At 46.2% G+C, this 27,197-nt stretch overlaps 2 protein-coding genes and 1 non-coding gene across 3 annotated transcripts; 2 read left to right on the top strand and 1 right to left on the bottom strand.

Annotated features, from left to right (window-relative positions):
* Positions 1-2,460: 2,460 nt before the first annotated feature.
* Positions 2,461-2,534, top strand: trnat-agu (transfer RNA threonine (anticodon AGU)). Its single transcript has one exon. It is a non-coding gene; the product is annotated as a tRNA-Thr (tRNA).
* A 224-nt stretch (positions 2,535-2,758) lies between these two features.
* Positions 2,759-9,766, bottom strand: vtnb (vitronectin b). Its single transcript, XM_060055781.1, has 8 exons — positions 9,604-9,766; positions 9,202-9,318; positions 8,645-8,911; positions 7,772-7,911; positions 7,304-7,460; positions 5,713-5,871; positions 5,012-5,398; positions 2,759-3,346 (listed from the first exon to the last, which is right to left on the bottom strand). Exons 1-8 carry the CDS (start codon positions 9,671-9,673, stop codon positions 3,210-3,212), a joined length of 1,434 nt encoding a protein of 477 aa, XP_059911764.1. The 5' UTR covers positions 9,674-9,766; the 3' UTR covers positions 2,759-3,209.
* Positions 9,767-15,956: 6,190 nt separating this feature from the next.
* Positions 15,957-25,338, top strand: slc13a2 (solute carrier family 13 member 2). Its single transcript, XM_060055909.1, has 12 exons — positions 15,957-16,068; positions 17,848-17,976; positions 18,930-19,066; positions 19,240-19,506; positions 20,068-20,238; positions 21,317-21,439; positions 21,756-21,965; positions 22,482-22,582; positions 23,233-23,348; positions 23,552-23,713; positions 24,081-24,218; positions 24,608-25,338. The coding sequence occupies exons 1-12, from the start codon at positions 15,967-15,969 to the stop codon at positions 24,737-24,739; spliced, it is 1,788 nt and encodes a 595-aa protein (XP_059911892.1). The 5' UTR covers positions 15,957-15,966; the 3' UTR covers positions 24,740-25,338.
* The last annotated feature ends 1,859 nt before the right edge of the window (positions 25,339-27,197 follow it).

Raw genomic sequence — 27,197 nt, 5'->3', positions numbered from 1 at the left:
GACGAGCCTCGGTCAACAAACACAACCGTAATTACTGTGGTATCCAGACATTGTTTTCCTTGGTGATCTTAATGATCGCATCCTCACTCTAGTGCATGGAGGACTATGAGGCCCTTCGCTACTCAGCAGCAATGCACCTGTAGTCAGCGTCCAATGTGATCTGCAGGCTACTACAATGTAGGCTATTCCAATGTAGGCTACTAAAATGTAGGCTACTACAAGGTAGGCTACTACAATGAAGGCTACTACAATGTAGGCTACTACAATGAAGGCTACTAAAATGTAGGCTATCAGAATGCAGGCTATTACAGGCCAATACAATATAAGCTATTACATTGCCGGCCCATGTCATATCGAAAGGAGCTTCACCCATGCCGGCTGTCAAAACCGGAGAACAGGAGCAGAGAGTCTGGCCCAACACAAATGCTCATAGGGCAAATGCCTGATTGGATTGATTGATGGACAGTTAGTCCTGCACGTCACTATGCTGGAAAGCATATTCAGACTCACTAAAAACCCTATCCAATCATCAACAGGCCAAAGATCTGGAGCTGGCATCTGGTCTTCTCTGTTGTCGATACCCTCAATGAGAGAAGCAACGTTGAAACGTGGAATGCTATCTAGTGTGCCAGAGACCAGTGTGCTTCCATGGGCATTGAAGTGCGGCGACCACGTGCTAGGAGAAAAGCACAACGTCGTCATCTGAAGGAGTTCACTTCCCTGCCAATCACAGCAACAGGCGGATAATTCTACGCTGACAGGTGAGTAGGCTATACTCACCAGTCTTTGAACGAATATCAGCGTCTGTCGACCACAGCGTCAGCGTTTAGCATGTGTGTATGTAAGTTCTAGGTTTTGGTAGGAGGGGGATGGATTATGTTTTGTAAGAGTACAGAAAGAAAACGTATCTTCCACTTATTGGTATGTCCAGTGACTCCACAATCCAGCCCTGTTTTTGCTCACAGCTACTATTTTGTAAATCCATAGATACTTTCTGTGGTGACAATGTTTTGGATGTGATTGTTTGTTTTGCTTTTTGTCGTAAGTTTGTTTTGTATGCATTGTTGATTTGTTCATTCTAATTAAATTGTGCTTGCATTGTTGTAAAACGCAACATTTAGTAACGTGCATTTCAATTATGTAGCCTATTAACCCGGGATCATTGCATCTCGTTTTTCTCTCGTAGTATTATTTTTTGCTTCAAAATGTGACAGCTTCTGCGGTAAACAATCCAGCCCCCGTAGCACCCCCAATCATAATGATTTGGCGCTGCTACTGCGTCTAGTTTTACATTGATATTACGTTGTTTGGCGTGTCTCTTTGTAATCTACAGTCATGTATTACATTAACGACACGCCATGTCATAGTTTATTGCAATATCTAATCCTAGTCCACTTTTTTTTCCACCCAAAAAGTAGCATCCCTCGACCTTTGGCCTCGGAGGCCCTGCCGGGCCCTAGAAACGCCGTCAGACCACCTTCAGCGGGGCCCATCTGGAGCGGACCTTCTCCCTGGACCAGGACCAGGACCCGGACTGGGGTGAAGGAAGGTTTTTCCTCGCTCAGAGCCAAAGATTCAGGAATGCAATGCCCTCTCGTTACGTTTGTGTTTACAATTAAGCGTAACAAAAAATACCGCATTGACCGAAGCATTCTGCTTGATGGTACCACGTGATCCCCAACTGTGGTTACAGAACCGAAGGGCGCGCTATTTTGAAGGCAAGAAAACTACATCTGCGCCAAAGTCTTGTCCTGAACATCAGCAGTCCTCCCTCATACCCTTACACAGACACTACCATGTGGAGCTCCTGGCCCCAAATATCCCAACCCCTACTGCTTCTGCGTTTCTATCGGGCCCAGTCTCCGGGTCTAACAGAGTCCACCCAGCTGTCCCGGACTGGACTCTGGACGCACATTGTATCACGACGTCGCCGAGGAACGGGTCGGGAACCTGGAGCTTACGGGACTGTTGTTCAGCAACCAAGCACTTCCATGTGACCTGGTGATACCCGAGTGGGATGACGTCTCCTCTCTTTTTCTCCGAGGAAAACGAACACGGATCGCCGCCGGTCGGAAGCCGGTGCGGCAGCAAGGTTCCTCCGGGGCGGGACTGCCCCTCTACCGGTGTCTGGTTTCAGACAACAATGGTTACGGAGACACGCTGTCTGCTGGCACCGACAACGAACACCCGAAGCACCCCCTTGAGGTCCATCAGAAGAAGCTTTCCAGGACATAGGGTTCAGTAAACTCAGATCTGGACGCTTCGGAGGCGATGATCGATTATCTTCTCTTTCACAACCTGGCCTGTTTTAACCGAATTATAAGGAAAAAATATTTAATCTATGTGTTTGGATTTCACTGGGCTGTACACAGTAACTATTTGGAAATATTTTTAAATAAAATATGTCGAGTAGCTTGTGTCTAATTTTATAAACCCTTTTTTTCCCGTAATGGAGCGTGGGGCGCCGTGGCTTAGATGGTTAAAGCGCCTGTCTAGTAAACAGGAGATCCTGGGTTCGAATCCCAGCGGGGCCTTTTACTGACAAGTCTATTCCACATAAATAAATTTACCTCACCTACATTTAAAAGCGGACAAAATATTATTACAAATATTATCCGTTTTCTTCAGATTATTATCAATATAATCTGAAGATTATTATTATCAACTGTGTATTCTTCCTGCTTTCATCTTTGTTGAGAGGAGGCTGTGGTTGATCTTGAGAGAAATAGACATGTGGTGGAGAGAAAATAGAGGATACTAAAGATACCATGTTGTTTATTAATCCTAGACAGGAAATTAATTGCATTTCAAAATGGGCTCTCATGTGTTAGAATTGGTTTGTTCAAGTTTGTTTCATTTAGTTTTTATCTTCATCTTTTTAGTGTGGAGAGGGTCACTTTCAGAGCATTGTCTTTGTTCTGCAAATAAGCAGTTTCAATCCGTCAATACATAGCCTAATATTCTCCAGATAATGAACTCGACGCCTTGACAAAATACATCTCATAATTTTAGCTCCCATATTATTGTCACTTTATTATAATTAACTCAATATATTATATCATTAAATCATAATAATCTCCTAATATTATCTTCTCATAATATTATACGACTATCTCCATTGATCTTCATGTATTGTTAGCTCATTATCTCCCATCATCTCCATGATCTTCAGTATCTGGTGTTGCTCCATCATGATTTGGTGGATCATCTCATCGTCTCCTCTCCGCGCGGGACACCGTAGGCTCTTCAGCGTCACAGCCCAGCCAGTACCTAGCGATGGGCCGTGGGTAGGGGGGCGTGACGCGGTCCACCCGCTTGGTCTTCAGGTTGGCCCTGTAGTATTTATCTGTCAGGGGGAGGAGATGCTTTAGGCCCCACTCATACACCATGGCATCATGGAGCCACAGTGCTCGGGAGGCAGTAGACCCGGGCAGGTTCACCTTACCATTATGCAACAAAAACATTCACCCGTTTCCATCTACTACCAGCGAGCCTTGTCGATTCTCGACCAATCACAAGGTAATGCAACAATTTACGTTTGCATGTTCGCAGGTCCGATACTGTGGCGGCAGCATCATTGCACTGTGGCCGAGGACCAAGCTGGGCAGATGGGGACAACAAGCCTTTGGTAACTGTGGACCAGGTGACCAGGCCCAGGTCTACTGACGGTTAGTGGACCAAGTGACCAGGCCCAGGCCTACTGACGGGTAATGGACCAGGTGACCAGGCCCAGGCCTACTGACGGGTAATGGACCAGGTGACCAGGCCTACTGACGGGTAGTGGACCAGGTGACCAGGCCTACTGACGGGTAGTGGAACAGGTGACCAGGCCCAGGCCTACTGACGGGTAATGGACCAGGTGACCAGGCCTACTGACGGGTAGTGGAACAGGTGACCAGGGCCAGGCCTACTGACGGGTAATGGACCAGGTGACCAGGCCCAGGCCTACTGACGGGTAGTGGACCAGGTGACCAGGCCTACTGACGGGTAGTGGAACAGGTGACCAGGCCTACTGACGGGTAGTGGACCAGGTGACCAGGCCTACTGACGGGTAGTGGAACAGGTGACCAGGCCCAGGCCTACTGACGGGTAATGGACCAGGTGACCAGGCCCAGGCCTACTGACGGGTAATGGACCAGGTGACCAGGCCTACTGACGGGTAGTGGAACCGGTGACCAGGTCTACTGACGGGTAGTGGACCAGGTGACCAGGCCTACTGACGGGTAGTGGAACAGGTGACCAGGCCCAGGCCTACTGACGGGTAGTGGACCAGGTGACCAGGCCTACTGACGGGTAGTGGACCAGGTGACCAGGCCTACTGACGGGTAGTGGACCAGGTGACCAGGCCTACTGACGGGTAGTGGACCAGGTGACCAGGCCTACTGACGGGTAGTGGAACAGGTGACCAGGCCTACTGACGGGTAGTGGACCAGGTGACCAGGCCTACTGACGGGTAGTGGAACAGGTGACCAGGCCCAGGCCTACTGACGGGTAATGGACCAGGTGACCAGGCCCAGGCCTACTGACGGGTAATGGACCAGGTGACCAGGCCTACTGACGGGTAGTGGAACCGGTGACCAGGTCTACTGACGGGTAGTGGACCAGGTGACCAGGCCTACTGACGGGTAGTGGAACAGGTGACCAGGCCCAGGCCTACTGACGGGTAGTGGACCAGGTGACCAGGCCTACTGACGGGTAGTGGACCAGGTGACCAGGCCTACTGACGGGTAGTGGACCAGGTGACCAGGCCTACTGACGGGTAGTGGACCAGGTGACCAGGCCTACTGACGGGTAGTGGACCAGGTGACCAGGCCTACTGACGGGTAGTGGACCAGCAGGTGACCAGGCCTACTGACGGGTAGTGGAACAGGTGACCAGGCCCAGGCCTACTGACGGGTAGTGGACCAGGTGACCAGGCCTACTGACGGGTAGTGGACCAGGTGACCAGGCCTACTGACGGGTAGTGGACCAGTCGACCAGGGATGTGAATACTGGGCAGGGAAAGGCCTACCTTTCTTGAAGAAATAGACGTTCTGAACCACCAGCCCCGGGGGCGCGGTGGTGGTCGCTGCGCCGTAGTTGTTTGCGTAGTAGTCGCTGTCGAAGTAGTCGCTGCCGTAGTTGTCGCTGCTCAGGTCTCCATAGAAGTAACTGAAGATGTCTGGCATATAGTCGTGGAGTGAGCGGCTGTGACGGCCTCTCTGACGGCTCCTCCGGCGATGCCCCCTGCCCCGCCGCTTTTTACTGCCCCTCCGTCCCCCGGATGGGCGAACCACCGGAGTAGTGGGCGTGGACTTGGGGCTGAGGCACAGCCGGCCCACCATGGCGGCGTCTATGGGTGGCTTGATGCCCAGCCAATCACTGCTGATCAGACGAGGGCCTTTACTCTGACCCTGGACTGAGAGAGAGAGAGAGAGAGAGAGAGAGAGAGAGAGAGAGAGAGAGAGAGAGAGAGAGAGAGAGAGAGAGAGAGAGAGAGAGAGAGAGAGAGAGAGAGAGAGAGAGAGAGAGAGAGAGAGAGAGAGAGAGAGAGAGAGTGTAGGTTGTGAATACAATGTGAGGGGAATTGACACAAATGCATATAATACATATATTAAATAATTCACTAGCCACAAAAATGCACATGCATGACACAAACACACACACACACATACACACTTTGCTTACACACACTTGGCTAACACACACACACACACACACACACACACGTACAAGGCCCCCTGAAGAGCTCTGCGAACATCTCCTCCAGCAGCTGGTCGTGGTACAGTTGGGTGTAGTGTGTGAACTTCACGGATGGGGAGGATCGAGTCATGGTCACACACTCCTCGTGACTGGGCTGGAATTTAAACTCATACTGATGATACTGGTCGCCTGAAAGACAAAACAGAAAATAATAACATGATTCAGTCAGTGGCCTTTACCAGTAAACCTCACAAGGGTAACCTCATCATTTCTATTTGAAGGCCATTCCAACCTTCTTCGTTCTTGTGTTTTATTCCCCCCCCCCACAGAGTGAGATCGTGAAGCAGAATGTGTCCCATGACAGCTGAGGGCGTTGGATTTATTCTGAAGACAGGTTGAAGGTAGTTGGAAACCAACAGGTATAACTGGTATATCCGTCGCACTCGTCACATGATCGGCCCTGGGTCCTCCTCACCATATGAGGAAACATTGCACTACCAAGCTAATCCAATGCTTAAAATTGTTTTAATATCATTGTTACACGTGCATTTTACATTGGCCTATGCAGCATTGGAAATTGAGGACCAAACAGATAATATATGGAAAAAATGTCAGCCATTTCTGGACACATGGTAATGGGAAAATTGTGTTTTCACATTGTTTTTGTAACTGCCATTTGTTGATAATGCCTTTTCACTGACACCCTCGGGGTCTAACTGAGAAGTCACCACTATCAGACCCCACATTATAATTGTTAATTATCAAATCAAATAATGTTTACTTAATGGACAGAGTTTCCAGTATTCTCATCAAGTACAAGAATGCATTTGGGGATCTCTGCTCCCTCATGACCGGTTGGCCCGGGAACAAGGGTTAACGTTGGATAATGTTAGGAACAGGTAGAGTGGCTAGATAATGCAAGGAATAGGAGACAGCTTACATGATGAAGGGGCAACAACATGATGGACTGTTCCATCACACATCATGTGGGGAGCAGAGCTGTTCTCAGCAGTTCTGAGACCCGTGCCACTGGTAACCCCCTCCCCATTGGCCAATGCACTGAAATTCTCCTTGTGGGGCTCTTGGAGAGACGTGGGGAGGACTCCCATCTAGGCCTCAGATTATTGTTATATGTTTTGCTTTGTTTGATGATGTTTTAACTGTGGCTCTATTTGTATGTTCTCTGTTGTTTTTAAATGATTGTCTGTTACCAAATCTGTGCTGCTGCCTGTCTTGGCCAGGACTCTTTTGAAAAAGAGATTTTTAATCTCAATAAGATGTTTTCCTGGTTAAATAAAGGTTAAATAAAATAAAATAAATAAAAATTTTCAATTGTTTGTTGTATGATTGTTGTATGTTATTATGCTGTTATTACCCAAATATATGACCATAATTGTTATAAGTTCGGATGACTCTTTATTTTACCCAGTTTGGTCAAGTTTATGATTGACGTGGTTCTGGAATTCCCACCACAATATCTTTTAACCACATTTTGACAAAATGTAAATTGGTGGCCTTATAGATAGGCCTACGGTAGTTTTCCTCGTTGTATAATAAAGTAGTGCTGGCTTAAGTCTTTCAGCCTGCCATGGTAGAGGGCTGAATTCACCACGCCACGTACCTTTAAAGAAGTAGGCCTTCTCCTTCCCACTGAGGCTTGGAGCTGGTATAGCGAAGGCTGCATCAACGTCGTTGGGCATATTCTCAAAGCCCACTGAGATGTCCCGAGGATAATCGTCATCCAAAACATGTCCCTCAAATCTCCAGTACTGATTCCCCTATGAGGAGCAACGCAATGTAAAGTAATGAGCTTCCAGACATCCTATTACAGTTTACAGCCCCCAACTACTACAGCAATATCACTCTATTGCTACAGTTATTACCATGAATAAAAAACGACCAACTCAATTGTGAACTTATTTAGCCAAAAGCTTTATTTTTTTCTCCCAAATCTGTATTTCGAAAAGATTTGTGGATATTCTTACAATTAGACTTAGATTTATAAATGTTTCTAACTATTTTTTTTTACCACAGTTCTACGTCTTAAAAAACCCCAGGGAAAGGTAAACCATTTTAGTCTGAAACTTACCTTGAAGATGTAGCTTTTTCCTTGGCAGTTGATGCGTGTGAAAGCAGCGTCGATTGGACCATGGATCCCCCAAAAATCCTTGATAAGCTTTGGGTTCCCATGCAGAACCGAACTCTCATCAAGCTCAAAGAAATATTCACCTGGGATAATAATTCAATTTGTGAGTGTATTGTATGTTATACAATATTATACTGGGTCATAACCAAACATTTATATAGCTCATGAGCTCATACGTTTTTTTTCCGCAATTTCCAGCAAACAGCTTCAAAAACATGATTTCTGGAACTCAAATACTAGGTTTACTTGTTGGGAAAACACCATAATATGTGTCCTTTAATAGTCATAAGATATGATGCACATGAAATGGTATATCAATTCTAGTTTAAAACCTATTGTGCGTATATGGTGCTGCTGAATACACAGACAGCATTTAGAAATACAAAGAACGGCAAACCAACCTAACCAGCAGATCCGGAAAACAAACTAGGCCTCCTTCCTACTGGACAAGGCCTACTTCCTACTGGACAAGGCCTCCTTCCTACTGGAAGAGGCTCACCTTCTACTGGACGGGGCCTACTTCCTACTCGAAGATGCCTACTTCCTACTTGACGAGGCCTACCTCCTACTGGTAGAGGCCTACTTCTTACTGGAAGATTCCTACTTCCTACTGGACAAGGCCCACTTCCTCCTGGACCAGGCCTACCTCCTACTGGACGAGGCCTACTTTCTTCTGGACGCAGCCTACTTCCTACTTGAAGAGGCCTACTTCTTCCTGGACATGGCCTACTTCCTACTTGACGAGACCCAATTCCTACTGTAAGGGGCCTACTTCCTACTCAACGAGGCCTACACCTCCTACAGGATGAGGCCTACCTCTGAATGCATACACGGACCCGTTCTTCTGCTGCAGGAAGGCGTCGAACGCCCGCCCGCTACAAGAGACTTCGTCGGGGTCCGAGGGGGAGGCGGCGATGGGTGCCGTTGTGGTGTGGTTTGGGGTAGCGCCGGTGGTGGTGGGATCTGGGGTAGCGCCGATGGTGGTGGGGCTGGGGGTGATGCTGGTGGTAACGTCAGCCCCATCCATGCTACTCCCCGTTGGGTGGAGGTCATCCGGGTTACCGAACGTATCCCCGCGAGCGGCTAGCGGAGGAGGAGGGCTTCGGGTTAAGGATCAACGAAAATGTTGCAGTTGAGTTTTAAATTTAGCTACGAATAAATTGCTCGATATCTTTCGATGTTGGTCAGATAATATTCAAATTCAGATAAGATATCAGATAAGATAACAACATAGAAGACCTACACACGGTTCAGATAAGTGGACCGTAGGTCTATATTGTTCCAGGTATTAAGTGTTTAATTTGGTTGTTCTAAATAAGAGGACTGTGGGGACATAACAAATTAACAATGGTAATGACCATGAGAAAACACACCTTTCCTTCGGCAGACAGACTGGAAGTCCTGGCAGCAGCTGCGGTGGTAGACGCACATGGAGTCACATTGGCATCTCCGCTGCGCATCGAAGACGCCACAGCGCGCCTCACAGGACTCTGTGGAAAGGCACTTTTGTAACATCAGCCTACAATATTCAGGGGGGCAGTGGGGCCAGTCTCCCCGAAAAGCCCTTTTTGGTTGGTTCCATCACTCTATTCTTACTTCATTTCTTACGCCACCTTCACTTCTGTTGTTTTCGCGCGTGTGAATGAATAAACAAATGAGTCAGAAAGTCATGCTCCCTGATCACTGGAAAGTACAGCAAAGTTCAACAATCAATAAATTAAATAAAAAATACATAATGGGAAATAGCAGTATTCTAAGGGGGGGGGGGTGCTCACCTTCGGCAGCGAATGCGGCGTGCAGCGCGATCACCCACAGCACCCAAAGCACCTGTCCGCCCAGCCTCATGTTCACCACGAGCCTCCGGGAACACGGGGGAGAAGTCACCGTGAACTTGAAGATGTAGGCTGTAGCAGAACTAGATATCAGCCTTTAGTCTCTGGTGTTTCACTCTCAATAAGAAACGAAAGGGACGGATCATGTTGTGTCAGACCAACTCTAAATATTGACTAGAAGTCATTGACCCTGTGTTTATTTGTTGGTCGGCTCAAACCTCAAACCGTTCGTTGACTGCAAATCATTTACCAATGGGTCTCACAAAGCTATTCCAACTCAAGTTTCACGTTTGCTTCATAGTGTCGCACTCGTCTTCATAAAGAAGACAAAATACATGACTAGATATTTATTCCAACAATGAAATGAACCAGGCAGATTTAGCGTCAGTTATTTATTTTGATCATCTAGCCTTCGTCACACTCGTATCCATGTATTGATTAATCCCAAAAAAAAATGGACAATCACCGTTAGAGCTTACCAGAGCCCCTCGTCAGCTCTGGAGGGTGAAAGAAAACCAATGGTTCATACATTTCAAAACATATTGTCACACTGCTTCATTATGAAAGATTGAGAATGCAGTACGAACAGAGAATTCAGCACTTTGGAGAGTCACCGCTAGAGGGAGATATTGGCCTTCTGCTACCGCCCCTGACGGATGTCCTTCCCAAAGCTTATCCTTAATTAATCTGTATGATATTTACTCTAAACCTGCCAATATGATACAATTATACTCTTTCAATGTCGATAAGGTTGTCTATATTTTACAAATCCTTTTTAGAATCGGTTCTCACTTTTTCTTTAATTGCCTGCATGGCATCAGCCTTAGGGACAAAAACAACCTCAGCCATGGTGAAGTTGTGAAGGTGGCTGGGAAGTTGATTGGCTGTCCACAAGCATCCTTGCTGCACATTTATGAGAAGCAGGTTATTCAGAAAGCAATGTCTGTATTGGACTGTAAAAATCATCCCCTTCATTGTTCATTTGAGGCCCTACCCTCAGGCCGGAGACAAGTCCCTTTTTATAAGTCCAATAGGACAAAGACATCTTTTATTCCTAGCGTAATACTACGTTTGCTCTATTTGCACAATTCTTTGCAAATACTGTTCCTGTAACTGTATTTGAATCACGTGACCTAATAACTATGACCGTTTTTTAACTTATATAAGCCTGTGTCTATCTCTTTGTTGTGTGTCCTTGTGTATCTTGTGCTATTTATGTGTACTTGACTGCAAGACAAGTTTCCCTTTTGGGACAATAAAGTTAAACTGAAAAGGACTGAACTGAATTATATGGTAGGCTATATTGTGTGGTCTAATAAGGAAAAACATTACTGACATCATCGATTGATATCTTCCGCGGGCCCGGGACCCCGGACCGGTGTGGGACAATCACGTGTGTTATCACTTGTGTTTAGGTGGAAAATACCTTTGTCGCGCTTCCATGAATAACGTTGACGTTCCAGGTTCCACTGTATTATATTGCGCAGTCACAGTGTGTTCTTTATTGCGCTTGTCGTTAATTAATAAGTGTTTATGTACCGGTATTAAAAAATAATAACTCTACTTCCGTTCTTAATTATACTTAATTATACCTAATTCTTAAAAAGAAAAAGTCCCCATAGCAATTTATAGGCAAACGTTTTCATTGGCCCCCAAACCACTGCTTGGTTTGGTTAATCACCACCGTTTATAAAGTACCTAGCTGTACCACAAACAGACGTTTTCTTAGCTGGACCAACATCGGAAGGCACATGGTGGATGAACCTCAAATACAATTAACCAAACCAAAGCTCTCGATGTGTTATCATACGGCATTTCAATATTTTTTTTTCTGCAGTTTGAAAGCCAGACCCAGCGTACAATGGAGCAGTTGGCAGCAGGATGGGCAGCTCTCAAGGGACAACTTGGAATTGATGTGCAGGAATGACGCATCTATTAAGAAAAACAAAACAGAAATTAGGTACACTCACCATTACAATGGATATTTGTAATAACTTAGATTCAGCTATACAAATAAGTCATATCCATAATAATATTCTGCAATGAATATCTGTGATCCTAATCTTGCGCACCTTCACGAACTGATTCTGATTAGAGCTATAAATGCATCAACGGGCCTACTCCTGTTTCCAGGGCGTGTTCATCAGAGTGCATCATGGGACAACAAGACAAGTGCCAAAAGGACAATGTAATATTAATAAATGTATCAACAGAGGCATTTAAAGATGAGGTTGTATTGATTAGCTTGGTGTTGTCATGTAGGCAAGGCAAGGCAGAAGGCTTATGTAATGGAAGCATAGAGGGGTCTGGGGGGTCTGAGGGGTCTGGGGGGTCTGGGGGGGTCTGAGGGGTCTCAGGGGGTCTCAGGGGTCTGGGGGGTCTGAGGGGGTCTGAGGGGTCTGACTGGGTCTGAGGGGGTCTCAGGGGGTCTGAGGGGTCTGACTGGGTCTGAGGGGGTCTCAGGGGGTCTGAGGGGTCTGACTGGGTCTGAGGGGGTCTGAGCCAGACCATCTCCATGTAGGAGGAATGTTATTTATTATGTTGATACTGATGTTTTTCAGGTCAGTGTTTTGTAAGTTATCGTGACATTATTTTTTATTATGGGGAGACATTATTTGGTTTAATCCGCGTCTTCTCAATATGGCAGTGTTCCCTGATTGGAGGATCCCATGGTTCCTTCTGACAGCCTTGTCTTATCCCCCGAGCGAGATAGAAGGCATTGCGGTATCTGGTGCTTTGAGGTAACTTTATGAGTACAGTAATACTTAGTTTGTACAGCTGTGTTTGTTTGCTGATGCAGTGATAAAGTGCCCCCTCCATAAAACAGCAGCTGACCTTCTTGAGTTGTTGGTGCTTCTATTTAACTAAAGGATTCCCTGGATACATTGATGTCACATTTATTTGCCTAAACACACACATATCTTCACAGCAGGTTAGCTCCAGACGAGGAGAGGACAGGCTACGAAGAGATCCATGTAGAAGCTCCAAGATCAAAGCTTCTTTCCTAATGGGAGGACAATGTGAAGGTCGGTTTACACTGACTTCCAAATCGTCCACAGTTGATCGATAATGAAACGTCATAAATAGCCATAATAGGCCTATTGGTTTGCTGATGCATTTGAGAAGGAAGTAATACGATTTTATGAGCTTTTTAAGTTACTTACGGCTGTATAAGAAAATAAACAAAACATCCTGATGAAGCATGAATGTGTCAAGAGTAAGATGTGAATTTGACTTGTATGATTCTTATTCTGTTTGCTTACATACGTGTGTGTTGTAATTTTATTTTAGGAGTTGAATATGATTTTTTGTTTTCTTTGAATGATTTCCTTCACAAGGGGTTCCAGGTGAAGCTAGAGAGCCAATTACAAAATGATAGGACCATGTGTCCGGAGAAGGCGGAGCATCAGCTTTAAAGTTGAATGTAAAAATGGCTGCTGTGTTCACAGACACAGAGAAAAAGGAGACAAAGAATTGGAGAAGCAGAACTGGTTTTCTTTTGAAGGGTTGAAAGTACTTTTTGAGAAATATATTTTGATCTGCAAATGTTTTTGTTGATTTTTATTGTTATTGGATATAAATGGCCGCTATTGCGTTTGAAAGTGGTCACCTGATCAGACCCTTCTCGGCACCGTCACTAACTTCCTCACAACCAGAGGGAAGGTCCGCTCTCACGTAGCGGGCCTGTGATTGAGCACCACATGAGTAGAGGATGAGGAGGAGGAACCCAGCTGCACCCTGAAGGGGTGGGAGGCCCTAGACCTGGGAATGAAGACGTTTAAGTGCCCTTTAGTTATATATTTATATATATAAATATATATATATATATATATATATATATATATATATATATATATATATATATATATATATATATATATATATATATATAATAATTATTTTTGCTAATGAATGTTAGCAGTAGCACATTTTATGTGGCAAAATTTAGTCACAAGAGTTAACACCGAACATAGGCTACATCTTTTTACTAGACTCCAATCAGACCTTGGAATCATATAAAAAGTCTGATCACAGATAAACCTTCATGTTTGCTTCAACCGATCATGTTGCTTGAGGCGGTGAACTGTATATGTATAATTGTCTTAAAAAACTTCCAGCAGTAGTGAACTGTAAGATGTGATTAAAGGTTTTCAACACCATGCAAACTGGCCTCTGTAGCAATACACATATTGAACTTATGGATGATTCATCCTCTTGCCCGACTGATTTTTCTTAGAATAGAATACCTTCTCAATGAAACAGGAAACAAGAATTTAGCGAGTAAATTCAATAAATAAAACGTATTCGCTTAATCACACTCTAATGCTAACAAGCATTGCTAAGCATTTGTCATTATCATTTTGTGACACAGGCCTAAACATTCTCTGCAATGCATTATATACTAATGCACACTTTCCATAAAAGTTGAACATCTTTTTCATATAATATATTTTCCTATTTCTGTGAAAACTGAATCCTTTCTTTCTTGACCAATGACCAATGTTTCTACCAAATTAGACAGACAAACAAAAACGGTTGCTTTGGAAATGATCTTGTGAGGATAAAACATTGAAGCTTCTTGTTTAAGCAAAGCAGTATAGTGGATGAAAATGTAAGAGGGATACCAGCTTGTCTTAGCGCTCTCTGAAGCTGCTCTTCAGATGGTCTTTGAGGGTTATATGGATGCCTTCAACATGAAGCCCCTTCGGCAAGATACTGACGAGAGGAAGGCAATGGAAAAGATCGGCTAGTAATTTACAAGTTCGCACAAGATCAGCACAAATACTAAATTTTCCACCACAAAACAGTCAAAAGACAAAACAGCGATTGTGTAGCATATAAAAACGGTACACCAATGAAGCATTCATTCTAATAAAATAGCCCAGCAATAAGCGTTAACTAACAGTAAATGAACAGGTCTAATTATTATGACTGTTAATGGTGCTCATGTTTACTATTGGTATCCATATAAGGTAAGGTATTTGTTTAAAAATTATTAAATACTTATGTAAGGGCCGTACCCCTATACCAATGCTATATAATACTGCTTAATACTGCATTAACTAATGTTAATTAATGGTCTTATTATTATACCCTGATTGTGAAGTGTTAGAACCTCTAACTCTTGGCCGCTTGTTAAGTTAAGGCGAAACCTATCTTTACAATATTTTTTATATGATCTATTTATAGCAGATAAATATTTCCTTTCCAATATCAATGATTAGAAAATGACTGTAGGGTGTAAATAGAATATGGAGCTGTGTAACCTACTCTTAAATCCCTCCCACTATCAGATGTTATCACTGCCGGTGAAGTGTGTTCTTGAAACATCGTATGTATTTGCTTTTAATATTTTTATGACTTAATGACCCTTTTCCCAGTCGGAAAAACATTCAAGACAACCTTCGAGAAGGCTCCATTTCCGCCGTTCTATGATTGGATCTCAGATCAGACTAGGGTGTCTTGATTCCCCTCCCTGCCTAAAGCTATTCGACCAACAAGTTTCTAATGTTGTCGTATCGGGTGCTGAATGGGTTGAGTGCATGGCCTTTTCTTTCCTTTGCCTTCTGGTGTGAAAGGACCAACATTGTGGTCACACAACGGGCTAGAACAATATCTTATACTATATCTGGTGACATTTGATTTCAACTACTGTAGTTCGAAGCCAATTCTGTGAACTAGTAGTGGCTAAATGGTATAGTCAGTTTCAGTAGCCTGCATCAGAGTCCATAGCTTGTCTGGAGAAAGGGTCTGGAAGCTGTTTTACAACCAGCCAACCATGACTGAAGACCCCTGTTGAGGTTGAAAGAGTGGTGTTCCCCAGACAATATGCTCTTCTTGTTTCCTTAACTCCCTGGTTGTCTTCACACTACATCCCCCCCCCCCCCCCCCCACCCTTCCTTTGTGGTGGTTAATGTTTGATTATCAGACAGAGATATAAGTGGCTATATACCCTTTTGTGCTCCTCATTAACCCGGCGGGTGTTAGGATGTTCTGACCAACGCATTCCTGCGTTACACTTCTTCACCTTCTGCTCGTCCTTGAACCGTCGGTAGCTGGCCTGGTCGATCTGTGTTTCCTCACCTCCTTCTTCTCCTGCCTGCGCGCGGCGCCCGGCTGGCCTTGTGGTATTCAGGAGACCAGAAGGTATCTGCTGCCCTGATCATCTTCAGGAGGCCAGAAGGTATCTGCTGCCCTGATCATCTTCAGGAGGCCAGAAGGTATCTGCTGCCCTGATCGTCTTCAGGAGACCAGAAGGTATCTGCTGCCCTGATCATCTTCAGCTACTGAATACTGGGAGCCAAGATGGCGGCTATTCCTTGGTGGATGTGGCACCACAGGAACTATTTAATCCTATTCCTCACCCCACTGGTGTTCCTGCCCCTGCCCATCGTCATTCCCACGTCGGTCAGTATGTGCCTGTCAGGGCGTACGTCTGTGACTATGCTTCCATTTTATTGATTGATCAGTATATGTATATATATATATATATATATATATATGTATATTTGTTTACCATATTCAACTGGCTTGATGGGTAAAATGTCAGGTCCGTCCATACGTTTTCAATTGACCACTGCCTTACATCAAAAGGCGACACACGTACAGGATTTAAGTAACACTGGTATCATAGAAATATAAACTTCAGGTCCTGTACAGGATGTTCACTCTGAAGAACTCTGTAGAACACCTGACAGTGTTTCAGTAACATATCAGTCATTGTAAGGTGGTGACCGGATTTTCAATTAATTTCAGTTAATAAAAATAGTCAATGAGTCATGAAGGAAATTGCAAGACAATGTTTATGCATGCAACTCAGTTTTTAACCACATTAGAGTTCCTTCAATCATTGTGATGATATATTCTCTTCAATGGCCAAAATTAAAAGAATTCACAAATTCAATTTATTTCCTACAGAAAATACAAACTCATCTTACTGCTGATTCTCAGAAGGGCAATGTATATTCATAAACCTTATCTGACTGATAAGGCCTTATCAGGGAAGACAAGGCTGTGGGGAACTTGCTTGGTGGATGAGGATCAGTGTGTTAATGTGTGAAACAACATGGCCTTTAAAGAGATGAAAGAGAGAGAGATAAAGTAGTCAGAATGCTACCTATCTTACTGTATTACGAGGACCTTTCATTGGGTCAAGGCTGTGTGTGTGTGTGTGTATGTGTTTTTGTGTGTGTGATAACCAGTGTTGGGAAAGTTACTTTTAAAATGTATCCAGTTACAGAATACAGAATACATGCCCAAAAATGTAACATGTAACATATTCCGTTTTATCACTCAATCTGAGTATTGTATTCTGAATACTTTGATTACTTCCACATTGAATTGCATTTTATAAGTGTAGGAATGCAGCATCAAATCCTGCTTAAACAGGCCTATTCTGGTGTGTTTTTTATCTGTGTTAGGCACAAGTCTCCCTGAAAGTGAACTATTTTATGTAATTTGCTGTAGTGGAACAAAGAATAAGGGTATGTTCATGCGAAAGATATTTGCTATTACATCTAACATTTTCTTCACTGAGCTAGGTGTGGCCTATAAAATCGCCTTGAGAGAGAGAGAGAGAGAGAGAGAGAGAGATAGAGAGAGAGAGAGAGAGAGAGAGAGAGAGAGAGAGAGAGAGAGAGAGAGAGAGAGAGAGAGAGAGAGCGGGTGCCTGTTACGTCCAAAGAGATATATGCTTTGTAGAATTGGATTGGGTTCACATCGAAGTGAGGTGGTTGCATTCACACCAACGCAAACGTACCGAACCAAGGGGACCAAACTCGTTTAGTGCGCACTGCACACTAAATGCTGTTGGAGTGAAAGCCCGAATAAACTGCTGAAACAGAATTATCGTCATGTGATCCATTGATTTCAGCAATGTAACTGTATTCTAAATACCAACTATTTAAATTGTAACGGTAACGGAATACAGTTAGCTATAATTTGTATTCTGAATACGTAACGCCGGTACATGTATTCCGTTACTCCCCAACACTGGTGATAACACATAAGTGCATGAGTGTGTCTACAGCCGTGTCATAAGCAAGATGTGTATTTATTTTTACCAATACAATGAAGCATGAATCTCAGTATTATTATCAATCCTCCTGTGTGTGTGTGTGTGTGTGTGTGTGTGTGCGCGTGTGTGTGCGTGCGTGCGTGTGTGTGTGTGCGCGTGTGTGTGCGCAGGAGGCGAAATGTGGCTACGCCATCATCCTCATGGCGCTGTACTGGTGCACAGAGTGCATGCCACTAGCCGTGACCGCCCTGCTGCCCGTGGTCCTCTTCCCCCTGATGGGCATCATGAAGGCTGGAGATGTGCGTGCAGGTTGCTCCCCCCCTGTCTCCTAATAACCCCCAACCTCTTTCCTACAGCTCACTACTGCATCACATTTGCAACACAAGGCCGATTTAGGGCTCCCAATCACCTGAATCTCTCAATTAATCAATCAATCAATGCGACTCATAATAAGGCTTTGTTATTTATTTATTATTAGGTAGAAATGAGAGGATTCTCAAGGATTCTTGTTTTGATTTGGGATGCAACGCTTCAGGGACGAGTAGAAGCGGATCCATTCATGAGCACTAACTTTACTGGAGACCAGCGCTCCTGTAAGGAAGGAAGGAGTGAATGAGCAGGCCTATAAAGGAGCTGGCCTGTTAGGAGCTGGCCTGTTAGGAGCTGGCCTGTTAGGAGCTGGCCTGTTAGGAGCTGGCCTGTTAGGAGCTGGCCTGGAGAGGAGCTGGCCTGTTAGGAGCTGGCCTGTTAGGAGCTGGCCTGTTAGGAGCTGGCCTGGAGAGGAGCTGGCCTGTGGACGAGCTGGGCTGTGATGTACGGACCAGAGGAGTCCTGACCCGCCCACACACTTTAATAGGCATGACTTACTGGACTTTAGAACAAGCCCCATGAAGGAAAGGCTCGCCATCTAATGAGGGCTTAATGGAGTACAGTTGAAGTCAATGAATCCATCAAAGTGTCAGAATCAGGCCGCTCTTATCGGGCCCTTGGGGAAACCTTGGGACACTTTTCTGCTGACTGGTGCAGTTGAGCTTTATGGCTCATGAACAGCGCTATATAATAACTTTAATCTGTTGAAAAATTGAACTGATTGATCAGAGCAGCTCATGTTAAGTGAATGAATAGAGACATACCTTTAATTGTGTGTGTGTGTGTGTGTGTGTGTGTGTGTGTGTGTGTGTGTGTGTGTGTGTGTGTGTGTGTGTGTGTGTGTGTGTGTGTGTGTGTGTGGGTGCGTGTGGGTGTGCACCAGGTGTGTGTTGAGTATCTGAAGGACTCCAACATGCTGTTCATTGGAGGCCTGCTGGTGGCCATCGCTGTGGAGGAGTGGAAGCTCCACAAACGCATCGCTCTCAGGGTGCTGCTGCTGGTGGGAGTGAGGCCCGCCCTGTAAGAGACTCCCCCCCCACCCCCCCCCCCCCCACACACACACACACACACACACACAACAAGCCTCACACACACAGAACAAAGCAGTGTTGATCCTTGGTTGGACCTGGCGCTGTGTGCGGCTTCATCGTCTTCGTACACAGGTCTGTTGACGTGTGCCCCCCCCACCCCAGGCTGATGATGGGCTTCATGCTGGTGTCCGCCTTCCTGTCCATGTGGATCAGCAACACGGCCACCACCGCCATGATGCTGCCCATCGCCCAGGCCGTGCTGGAGCAGCTGGCCGCCACCGAGGCCGCCGCCGACGAGCGGGAGCTGCGGGCGGCCAGGGACCCCGGCCAGGACAACCAGGGCTACGAGCTGGAGGCCCCCCGGGGCCACGCGCTGGAGGAGAAGGGCTCGGAGGGGGGCAAGGTGCCGCTGGACGATGGTACGCTTCAGTAGACGACCGGGAGGGATTGGCCAGCGAGGGTTCCCATGGGGATGTGAGGCAGCCGGGTGGGGCTCGGCGTCAACACCTTCAGTGTTCCATCAGGCTGCAGATCCTCAGGTCCTCTGCACTATCAAGAAGTATAGTCCCCATTGTTTATCGTTGCCGAACAACTTGCGCTGTGGCAAACCCGGATGTAGCAGGGTTAGACAACCCTAGACAGTCTGTGATTAAAGATGATTAGCTGTCGTCTGTCTGGTACTCTCTACATACGTCCGTTTGATAGATGTTTCAATATAGACAGCTGCTGTCCCAGGTGTAACACCTGTTGCCTAATAATGATTGAATTCATTGCTAATGAAGGACATTGTGTAAGTAGGCTCCTGCAGGGTGTTAGAGTGGCCTTCTGCAGGGCCGTAGTGGTGGAAGTAGTGGCGGACTGGCTGCTATTTAAGGCTGACAGTAAGTTAGAAATCCAGTCACATTATTGAGCCTTCTGATGTCAGAACATCATGGAATGTCGCTTAGTCCTGACCTTTGACCCCACAGCCCCAGAGCACAGTAACCACAGGGAGTCGGAGTTGGACTCCATCCTGGAGAAGATGAGGGTGGAGCGGGTGCAGAAGTACGCTACGCTGACCAAAGGCATGTGTCTGAGTGTGTGTTACTCTGCCAGCATCGGAGGCACAGCCACCCTCACCGGCACCACGCCCAACCTCATCCTCAAGGGACAAGTGGACAAGTAAGATGGCCTCCTTTAGGCACTTCTCATGCACCTCCGATACAGGGCCCAAGGAGGAAGATGTGCAGAAACAAACATCATTCCACCTGACGTTGAGTTATAACAGGGCTACAGAAGTACCGTAACCAAGCTGTTTCCCAGAGGGTTGTTTCTTGTCTGCCTTGACAACCACATAGTCTAGGACAGTCGCAGTTCAGACAACACAGTAAACCATCTCCGTCAAAGACGGGACCTTACAACTGCATATTCTACCATACGCTTTGATTTTGTTAGTGACAATAGCTACAGTCAGAAAATAGCATAGATTACCATGCTCACTCGAAAAACATTTTTCTTTTCCCTGGCACTACAACACTGGTCTGTGTGATCAGACCGTGTAAAGCGTATTTTGGCTTCAAACATTCGTTCCCAATATCATTTGTCAACATGAGTTCCTTGTGCCGATTCTGCTGAAGAGTATTTAGTGTGCACAATTCAGCAAATGGATGTGCAGTGCTTTTGTCTTTTGGACCAAGGTGCGACAGTCAGTACAGAGATGTGGACAACATAACAGCCAATCATCAAACAACTATACCACAAACTGTCATCAAAGTGCTATATTGGTATTTTTTACATCATTGGCATGCGGCTATATGCTGTTAGGCATAGGGCAAACCCAGGTATTTTGAGAGATGATATTGTAAAGGATGTCCTGGTGAGGCCTGGAGGGTCGCTGGTCTGATCACCAGAACAACATCAGATGGATCAACTGGTAAATTGGTATGCACATGCACTCTTTAGGTACAGGGTTACAACCCCATAACCCTAACCCTATGGGGTTTAGATGGGCCGAGTTCACAACTCGGCACAGTGAGGAATGCATTGTCCACATCGTTGTGGTTCTCACCCTTCTGTTCATTTTGCTATGCACACACACTTAGTTCATGCTATGGGGATTGAGTATGCCCTCTTGAATTATCATTCACACAACCATTATATGAACTTCTTATACCATAACTTAGTATTCAACAGAAGAGTTATAGACAAGACTAAGAAAGAAAGTTGTTGTTTTTCTTCCCTCCTTACCTTTCCCCTTCAGGATCTACCCCAATAACGGTGACATCATCAACTTTGCTAGCTGGTTCGGCTTTGCCTTCCCTAATATGGTCATCATGCTGGTGCTTTCCTGGCTTTGGCTGCAGCTGCTGTTCATGGGCTTCAAGTAAGAGCCTCCCACCTGCTCCTCGTTCACTTCTCTCAGGCTACACTAGATCACTAGGCCTGGTTCATCACAACCATTACACAATGAGGTGTAACCACAACCTCCTGGTTTATAAAGGCTCTGCTACCTAGCAGTTATGGTTATGACGCAATTTTTTTTGTCTTTCTTCATTTGGTGAATAGTATTTTAAGACTTCAATCAATGTTTAAAAGATGAAAACAGTCCTCCAGTGTTGATCTCCTGGACCTGTGGTGTGTTGTTGTGGGTCCTACTCTGATTGCTCTACTGATTGTCTCGGTGCCGTGCTGCTGCTCAGCTTCAAGAAGTCGTTTGGCTGCGGCATGAGCAGCGAGCGGGACAAGGAGGCGTACGGCGTGATGCGGGCGGAGTACAAGAAGCTGGGCCGCATGGCGTTCGCCGAGGGGGCGGTGCTGGCCGTCTTCATCACCCTGGTGGTGCTGTGGTTCACCAGGGAGCCCGGCTTCATGGACGGCTGGGCCACCGTGCTCTTCAACACGGACGGGCAGTGAGTCTCCCGGTCACTGCCCGTCCTCCTCTCTATGGGCCCGGGTCGTCTTCTCTAGCCTGGGCAGTCTCTATGGATCCCCTGTGGAGATGCCCTCCTCGACCCACGAGACGGACCAACAGCACATTGGGTCAAGGGCTCTGTAGTCAGGTTACCTCAGGCCTGGGGACGACTCAATGTCTCCTTTTGAGTCAATGGAAGTGATGCTGATGTCAATGTTTAACCTGAACTTATTAGAAGGTGGCCGGTTCTGCTCTTAATGCTGGCCACACCTCTTGAAACTAAAGACCACATCCTTCACATTTTGGCTGGACAGAAGGCAGCAGGCCGTGTAGGCATTATTAGAATTCGTAATTCTTTCATTAGAAATGATCCATGTTAGTAGAGTTCCACACTACTGCGTGACAGCTGGGTAAAGTTATATTAACATTACAAGAAATTGTACAGGTTATTAGAGATCCTAACTGCGGTGTGACACCTGGGCAGAGTTAATATTAATGTGTCGATGTTTCCTAGGTTTGTGACGGACGGAACCGTCGCCATCTTTATGTCCATGCTATTCTTCGTCATCCCGTCGAAGCTGCCCCGCTTCGGAGACTATGGTTTCTCTGCAGAAGGTAAGGGCTGTGTGTGTAGCTATACATCATGTCTAAAGCAGCCAAACCCCCTAGCACCTTAAAGAACGCTTTCCCGGCCACACAAATACCTGCTGGTCAAGTGATGAAGGGTTGATGACCTGCCCTCAAACAACCCTTCAGATTAGTTTCCCTTCCACATCGCTGCCCCAGCAGGGGGGCAGGGAACCAGCCAGACACAGGTTAGACAGTCTGCTGCTAGGGGGTCTCCTAGGAGGGCAGGGGGGCTGTATGCTGCTAGGGGGTCTCCTAGGAGGGCAGGGGGGCTGTATGCTGCTAGGGGGTCTCCTAGGAGGGCAGGGGGGCTGTATGCTGCTAGGGGGTCTCCTCTCAGGACAGGGGGGCTGTATGCTGCTAGGGGGTCTCCTCTCAGGACAGGGGGGCTGTATGCTGCTAGGGGGTCTCCTCTCAGGACAGGGGGGCTGTATGCTGCTAGGGGGTCTCCTCTCAGGACAGGGGGGCTGTATGCTGCTAGGGGGTCTCCTCTCAGGACAGGGGGGCTGTATGCTGCTAGGGGGTCTCCTCTCAGGACAGGGGGGCTGTATGCTGCTAGGGGGTCTCCTCTCAGGACATGGGGGAGGTCTGCTGCTGGGGGGTCTCCTCTCAGGTGTCCGGTTGTCTTGTCTCTCCAGGTAAGAGGATCAAGGCTCCACCCACGCTGCTGAACTGGAAGGTGGTGCACGAGCGCATGCCCTGGAACATCATCCTGCTGCTGGGAGGAGGCTTCGCCCTGGCGGCAGGAAGTGAGGTAGGACCGCAGAGAAGAAGGCTGATCACCTGACTGTTACTCCACTGAACAGGAATTAGAAGAGAAACTGAAGTAGTAAAGTAAAAAAGAGGCCAAATTCTTGTCTAACTTCAGAACATTGACCTCCGGGACCTGTGATTTGCCATACAGAAGTGTTTGATGCTACAGTCCCTCGCCCTTTGGCCTTGCATTGCGTCCTTTAGGTGTCGGGCTTGTCCCTGTGGCTGGGAGAGAGCCTGGCTCCTCTGAAGAGCATCCCCCCCTTTGCCATCTCCATTATCCTGTGTCTGCTGGTGGCCACCTTCACAGAGTGCTCCAGCAACACGGCCACCACCACCCTGTTCCTGCCCATCCTAGCCTCCATGGTACGGCCCGCAATGAACCCTCGAATGGCCTGCATCACTTTGGTTGAAACTGAGAAAAGTCACAAACAATGGCGGGAATGGGATACAACCTTCTCTCTTTCTCTCCCTCTCTCACCATGTGTGTGGGTGTGTGTGTGTGTGTGTGTGTGTGTGTGTGTGTGTGTGTGTGTGTGTGTGTGTGTGTGTGTGTGTGTGCGTGTGTGTGCGTGTGCGTGCGTGTGCGTGTTTGTGTGTGCGTGTGCGTGTGCGTGTGCGTGTGTGTGTGTGTGTGTGTGTGTGTGTGTGTGTGTGTGTGTGTGTGCGTGTGTGTGCGTGTGTGTGTGTGTGTGTGTGTGTGTGTGTGTGTGTGTGTGTGTGTGTTCTCCAGGCCACCGCTATTAAGATCCACCCTCTCTACGTCATGGTCCCCTGCACCGTCTCCGCCTCGCTGGCCTTCATGCTGCCAGTGGCCACGCCCCCCAACGCCATCGCCTTCTCCTTCGGAAACCTGCGCGTCATGGACATGGTAGGAGCTGTTCCCCCTGGTTTCCTCCTCCGAGAGCCGCTGGGCTGCCCTCCAGCGAGGCGTGGGGAGGTCCCGCACAGATGTGAAGCTTTAGGAGATTTGAGTTTGGGAGAGAGAGAACAAAACAGAAAAGAGCAGAAGATAAAGTGTCGATTCACACACCTGTGTGCGAGCTATGATAACAAAGCCAATCATGGAAGACTCAGGTTGGGCAGAAATTAGGCTAAAGTCTAAAGGTCTAAAACCTCCGTGGATATTCTCACCGCCACTTTCCCTCGCTAACAGCTGACGGATGGCTAATTCCATTTCCAACCGATTAAGGTCCAACGGTTGACCTTCAATCGTACCTACTTCCGCTTTAACGTCGAATGCCCTCCCTCCCCCCACAGGTGCAGGCGGGCTTCATGCTGAACATCATCGGGATCCTCACCATCAACCTGGGCATCAACACGTGGGGATACGCCATGTTTGATCTGGGCAACTTCCCGGCCTGGGCCAACACCACTCAGAGCGTACCTTGAGCTCAGTGCTGTGGCTCTGGGGGGTCCCACTCCCAACCTAAACATTCTGTCATATGCCTCCTTGAGCAATGTGCCCAAACCCTACCTCCTCCTTAAGGAAACACATCTTTAAATTTAATATATATATACCAGTAGCCTTTAAGGGTCTCAGAAAGAGGGAGGGGCTAGAGAGACAGAAGCACTTAAAACGCACACGGTTCCTCCAGTTCTCTGATAGAACCAATCACAAGCATGATTTCAGGATAACAAATCATGTTAATATAACCTCATACATTATACATAAATACATAAACAGAACTTTATTCAGACAGAAAATATGGCATACAATATGGTAAATATATTTATTACTCCAAAGGGTGTATTGGTACAGTGTACTTTGAATGTGCTTGTTGATTTGATTTAAGCTATGATTTTATTTAGCTATTTTGTGTATTAACAATGTTCAAAGTCCACATGCAGAAGTGTTTATAGCCCAGGTCCGCTGTTATGATGGCAGTATGAAATATTAAAGGTTATCAGATCACAGCCAGTGGACTTTGCTCAAGTAAGCATAATGTCGCAATGATGAATAAAGCAGAAATATTTTTTTCTAAGTTTAATAGGCTTTCACTCACTTAATATTCATACTCTCAACTAGTTTTCAAATAGAAAAATATATAACAGTACGTTATTTCATAAATCCCCATTCTTTTTTATTTGTTGTAGTGTTTTATGCAGTCACAACAACATTTGAATCAGTTAGTTAGCTTCTTTACACTTGAGTCTCAGTCGGTCTTTAATACATACATAGATAATATATCATCTGATTGTAGTTCCATTTATCCCACTTTAATTGACAGACAAGGGCCCTGATAGAAAACCCATGGGGGGGCCCTGACAGAAACCCATGGGGCCCCTGACAGAAACATATGGGGTCCCTGATAGGAGCACATGTGGGCCCTGATAGAAACACATGCTGCCCCTGATAGGAAGACATGGGGCCCCTGATAAGAACACATGGGTCCCCTGATATGGTGCATTTTTGAGGGTGGGGGTTGGTTCAGTGTGCAAAGGCGGGGCAAGGTTCGGGTTTCGACCGCAAAAAGTGGACAACGGGGAAAGCTTGGTTTAATGAAGAAAATGTTGCGCAAAAGTTTGACGTCCCTCTTGGACGCCCTACATTGTTGCTCTTTGTTCATTGTGTCGCGTTTTTCAGCAGGCTACACTGTGTCGGGTTGCTATGAGGTCATGATGCTAACGTAGATGCCGCGGCTATCACCATCCGGCTTAAATCCCGTCCTACCTTTAGGGTACTGTCTGCGTTGATTGGAGCACATGGGGGCCCCTGAACGAAACACATGGGGCCCCTGATGAGTACACACAGGGCCCCTGATAGGAACATGATGGGTAAGGAAACTTGCCTGATCTGAACACAATAGAAAATGTATATTGTCAAGGGGATGATGAGAGACACGAGACCCAACAATGCAGACGAGCTGAAGGCCGCTATCGAAGAAAACTATGCATCAATAACACCTCAGCAGGGCCAAAGGGTGATCTATTACATGCCACTCCCCATTGATGCAGTTATTCATTCCAAATGAGCCCCAACCATGTGCTGAGTGCATATACAAGAACATACTTTGCAAAAGGCCAACAATTCCATATTCAAAATATTTCTTATGCAATGTTCACATTTTCTGAGTTACTGAATTTTGGGTTTTCATGAGCTGTAAACCATTATCATCCAGATTAAAACCAGTAAAGGCTTTAAATATTTCACTGTTGGTGGAATGAATCTATATAATAAATGGGTTTCACTTTTTTTACTTTAATTATTAAAATTATTTAACTTTTGCGCAATATTCTAATTAATTTAGATGCACCTTTATTGCGGTCATGTGCTGCGCTTGAGTATTCCTGCAGCTGCTCAGCTGGTGGTCTGGTCAAGTGCTGCCCCCTAGAGGCAATCTGGAGTTGCCATTGCAAAAGAGACTACATACATACTTGCTAGACTCGGCACCTACGACTAATCACCTCTCTACCTACGGGCACTAATATAGGCTAACCACCACAATAATACCACGGTATAATAGTAGGCGATACATTTGGAATGCAGCATTCAATGTTTGCTTTAGTTGTTTTCACATTTGTTTAGCACTAAATCTGGCCTACAACCCTTAGCCAGAAAGAAAAAAATAGATTAAGCTCAAATATGTGCATTATTGATAACGATGGTTCATGGGATTTAAATTGACCTAGGTTCAACAACATGTAGGCTATTAGGTGGCGCTGAACGCTGCCCTCTCTGCTCAACTCTGCTCCACTCTGCTGAGTTCGCGGGTCGCTTTGTCGCTTCTGCTCAGCTGCTATCATCAGCAGAATGAACCACACGCAGACTCACACACCCACACACTCACACACTGGTGTTCTCCAGGCTTCATCGAGATCAGGGTGATGTGCTGACCCTAGCTCCCTG

Source organism: Gadus macrocephalus, chromosome 7 (assembly GCF_031168955.1).
Source record: "Gadus macrocephalus chromosome 7, ASM3116895v1".
Lineage (NCBI taxonomy): Eukaryota > Metazoa > Chordata > Actinopteri > Gadiformes > Gadidae > Gadus > Gadus macrocephalus.
The sequence above is the reverse complement of the archived record's forward strand: the minus strand, read 5'-3'. Positions and strand labels throughout refer to the sequence as shown.